At 35.2% G+C, this 4,532-nt stretch overlaps 1 protein-coding gene across 3 annotated transcripts in view; it reads right to left on the bottom strand.

Moving 5' to 3' along the window:
* Positions 1–4,532, bottom strand: part of FAM126A (family with sequence similarity 126, member A) — a 73,613-nt gene that overhangs the window by 39,975 nt on the left and 29,106 nt on the right. For all 3 annotated transcript variants that reach the window (XM_014544635.1, XM_005872288.2, XM_005872287.2), the window contains exon 3: positions 1,810–1,911. In XM_014544635.1, the coding sequence (XP_014400121.1) occupies positions 1,810–1,911 (102 nt within the window). The remainder of the gene's footprint in view (positions 1–1,809; positions 1,912–4,532) is intronic.

Below are 4,532 nucleotides of genomic sequence, written 5' to 3'. Positions count from 1 at the left end.
AAAAGGAGAAACATGTAATACTCTTTGTAATAATTTAAGCAATAAAAATATATATTTAAAAAAAAAAAGAAATTGAAAAAACAAAAAAATAATAAATAAATAAAAACTAAAACTCTTCAAGGAAACAACTTACACATACTATACAAATTAAGAAGCTTTGGGGAGGAGGAAGCAAGCAAAATAAGCAATAAAAATATATATTTAAAAAAAAAAGAAATTGAAAAAACAAAAAAAAATAAATAAATAAAAACTAAAACTCTTCAAGGAAACAACTTACACATACTATACAAATTAAGAAGCTTTGGGGAGGAGGAAGGGGCAAGCAAAATATGATTATTCTATTCAGTTATTCCAGTTAACATTTTTGTCACTATACTCCCTATTCTTTCCTTCAGCACTTAAAATTCATGATGCACTTTATAGCACACTCAGCAGAAGCTGAGTTATTCCAGATCCCCTCCAAAAGAGGTGAACTACTCAAATAACCAAAGACTCTAGTTTTGATAGTTTCATCCCAAAGGCACATAGGTCTATATAGGACTGAACTCCAAAGTATAAGTTATTTTAGCACTGAATAATAATAATATTCATGGTATTAGAGCCTATCATGTCTTCTACCAAAATCAAGTACAAAAGAATCACATGCCTCATATTCCTCCCCTCTATTCCCCCTCTTTCCATTCTAACTGGCACAGCTCAGGTTCTCAACAGCTCCCTCCTTGGCTATTTTCATAGCTTCCTAGTCTCTTGTTTTCAATTTTTCCATTCTCCAAATCTATCCTCCACATAGCCACTTTCTTAAAAGAATAATCTAATCAAGTCATCCCTTCAGTGCAAAAAAGTTTAGACTGTTTATGACAGATTTCAAGATCCACAATGGCTACAACCCAATCTCTTCCCAGCTTCAGTTCCTACCAGTCTTATCCTCTCTAAACTACTGCATTAGCCTATGTATTTGCTTTTTTTCTAACTGCCATGCCTTTTTATTGTCTACACTATTTCTAACCCTTTACTATTTCTACTATGAATGGTGGTATTTATAAGCATCAGAATCTGGAATATAGATCATTTTATCACCTTCGAACTAAATTTGCTACCAAGAAAGAAAGAAAAGGAGACGGAAGCAAGAGAAAAGAAAGAAGGATTGGGGAAAACACCAGCCGGTGCTGGCCTTTCCTTAAATGCCTTACATTTTTTCAGGCCTCTGTAAACTATCCCTACGGCTTGGAATGGTCTTTTATCTTGCACACCTAGCAAATTCAAGCATATCCAACTAGCATCAGTTAAGAATTGCCTTGGAAGTATGTGTTTACTTACTTTCTACTCCTTCCTCTTTTGAGAGGAATGCTATTCATCTTTGAAAGATGCTACTTATCTTTGATTTTCTATTGCCTAGCATTGCAGCTGGCTCATAGTGGACACAAATATTTGCCAAAGGAGTAGATGAATGTAGTGACCCAGACTTTTCTAGGCTACCTCAAGCAAGATAGAGAGAGAGATAAGGAGGAACATGTTCAGAAATGGCTTTTGGATTTTGGTAATAATTTTATTTCTTGGCCTGGGGGTGGGTACACTGGAGTTCATTTTATTATAAATGTTTTTTTACTCTGCCATTTTTGAACATAAAGTATTCTTTTCTTACCCCCTCTACCCCATTTCTCAAAGGCAATAATGTACATTATAGCTGTTTAAACACATATGTTTCTCACTCTTTTATATATGTTATATTTCAAAATAAAAATTTAAAAATCAATCAACTGTACTAGTACGATCAATAGTTCTAATACAATAAACTGTAAGAGTACTTACCTCACTTTGTGGCTCCTGGATAACTTTATAAAGAGATGAAACTAAAGAACTCTTATCTTTCAAATTTGTGGCATAATTTGGTAAAGATGCTTCTGGTAGTGTCTAAACAAAATAAAAAATACATTTTATTTTTATGAAATGTCCAGAATAGGCAAATCCATAGACAGAATGTAGACCAGTTGTTTTCAGAGATTGGGGGAGGGGAGAGTTGAGAGTGACTAACAGGCATAGAACTTCTTTTTAGGGCAATGGACATGTCCTAGAATTAGATGCTAGTGTTAGTTGCACAGCATTATGAATATACTAAAAATCGCATTTTCACCTTAAGACAAAAAAAAAAAGTTATGTGAATTATTTCTCAAAATAATTGCAAAAATAAAACAAAAAATATATTTAGTCCTCTTATCATCAACGGGGACGTAAATTAACATCAACACTTCATCTTTAATCACCGTGTAGGGTAAAAAATGAGAATACAAACCATGTGTAAAGCCAGAGATACATTTTTCTGTAGCATTATATAAGTTAAAAATCTCATTAGCCATATTGATCCTGCTTTTTAATAAACATTGTATTAATAAACATTGTTGTATAAGGATTGAATGTTTCAAACCTGAAAGCTACAGATCATTATCAAAGTAACTCTCCTGGGTTACATATAGTGACTGTTAAATTAGGTAAGGCTGTTCTCCTTTATAAAATTGGGGAGAAATTTTAGACTTCTCAGAACTGCAGAACAAGGTAGCCACACTACCAACAAACCAGTTTTCCTAATGACATTTAAAATAGACAACTAATCACAGCTTTCCAGCATCACCCATTCAGAAAGCACACCATGACCATAGAGGAATGAGAAGAGATAAAACTCCAGGAGTAAGTCAGATGGTTTGGGATAAAAGTAGTAGGAAAACCTAAAAAGCAAAAACAGAACACTTCATAACAAAGGATAAAAACCTATCCTCCTAGAAAATATCCCTTCCTTAACAACATGTCTGTCTCCCAAGTCATTACTTCCTTCAAGCAATCAACAAAAATCCAGCAGTAGATATAATCTATATATCTATATATATAAAAGGGTAAGTGAGTGACTGACCAACCAACCATCTGTCCAACCATCCAACCGACCGGACGGTACATATGACGCACATCTTCTTCTATATATATAAAAGGCTAAGTGACCAACCACACGTTGGTCCAACTGCCCAACCAACCGGACGGTACATATGACGCGTACTGGCAATCTACACTAATAAAAGAGAAAGATGCAAATGACTGCACCTTCGTGACACTCACCAGCCAATCAGGAGTGAGTGTGCAAATTAACCCAACAAAGATGGCGGGTTAATTTGCATACACAGGCGTGAGCAGAGGGGGCAGGGCGGGACACAGGTGTTCTGCACCACCCCAGCCGCTCCGGTCCTCTGGGCAGCGTGGGAAGGCGGAAAGGCAGCTCCGGGCCAGAATGAAGGCAGAAAGACCGGAGCAAAGGTGGTGCCAGCAGCCAGGGGGAGGAAGGCCCATTTTGCACGTATCTTTGTGCATCAGGCCTCTAGTTTAAAAATAAATGACTCGTGCATGCGCGATGTTTGTCCCCGTCTGACACTGGCCTCCCATTTAAATTAATTCGAAGACAGTTTCCCATGATGCCAGCATTTGTGACGACTATTAATAAATCACAAGGACAAACTCTAGACAGAGTAGGAATATTCTACCTGAACCTGTTTTCAGACATGGTCAGTTATACATTGCTTTCTCTCAAGTTCAAAGAGTGTGTGACATTAAAATAAAAGTTGGTAAGTACTTCATCTCAAGAGAAATTAGTCAAGCACTCTGAAAGTGTTTTTAATCTTACTGTGGTATACAGGGAGATAATAGAATAGGTTTAATCAATTTATCAGTCATTGTTTTTATCAATGTTTTTATATCATGTTTTTGTTATTTTTATATCATGTTTTTGTTGTTTTTATATCATGTCTTTGTTGTTATATCATGTTATTGTTTATTTATTATTCAATTTATATATTATTTTCATATACATTTTACTAATTTTCTTTCATCTCTGACACTTCTATTATAGAGAAAGGGCAAATAGTGATATTAAAATATTTCTTCTAATTAATTTCCTTTCAATGTGCACAAATCCGTGCACTGGGCCACTAGTGTCTCAATATATTGCTAACAGTCATTCCAAGATACACTATTTTTTACATGTCACATATCCTAGTATTTCATGATTTAAAGTGGGTTATGAGACTAAAAAACAATCCCATTTACCATCGCACCAAAAAAATTAAGATACCTAGGTTTAAACTTAACTAAAGAGGTAAAAGACCTCTACTCAAAAAACTACAGGACGTTGACAAAAGAGATAGAGGAAGACATAAACAGATGGAAGAACATACCATGATCTTGGATTGGTAGAATCAAATGAAACTAGACCACCAACTTACACCATACACAAAAATAAACTCAAAATGGATAAAGGACTTAAATGTACGACAGGAAACCATAAAAATACTAGAAGAATCCAAAGGCAACAAAATCTCAGACATATGCCGAAGCAATTTCTTCACCGATACAGCTCCTAGGGCATTGGAAACTAAAGAGAAAATAAACAAATGGGACTACATCAAAATAAAAAGCTTCTGCACAGCAAAAGAAACCATCAACAAAACAACAAGAAAGCCCACTGCATGGGAGAACATATTTGCCAATGATATTTC

Source organism: Myotis brandtii, unplaced genomic scaffold (genome assembly GCF_000412655.1).
Source record: "Myotis brandtii unplaced genomic scaffold, ASM41265v1 scaffold374, whole genome shotgun sequence".
Classification (NCBI taxonomy): Eukaryota; Metazoa; Chordata; class Mammalia; order Chiroptera; family Vespertilionidae; genus Myotis; species Myotis brandtii.
The sequence above is the reverse complement of the archived record's forward strand: the minus strand, read 5'-3'. Positions and strand labels throughout refer to the sequence as shown.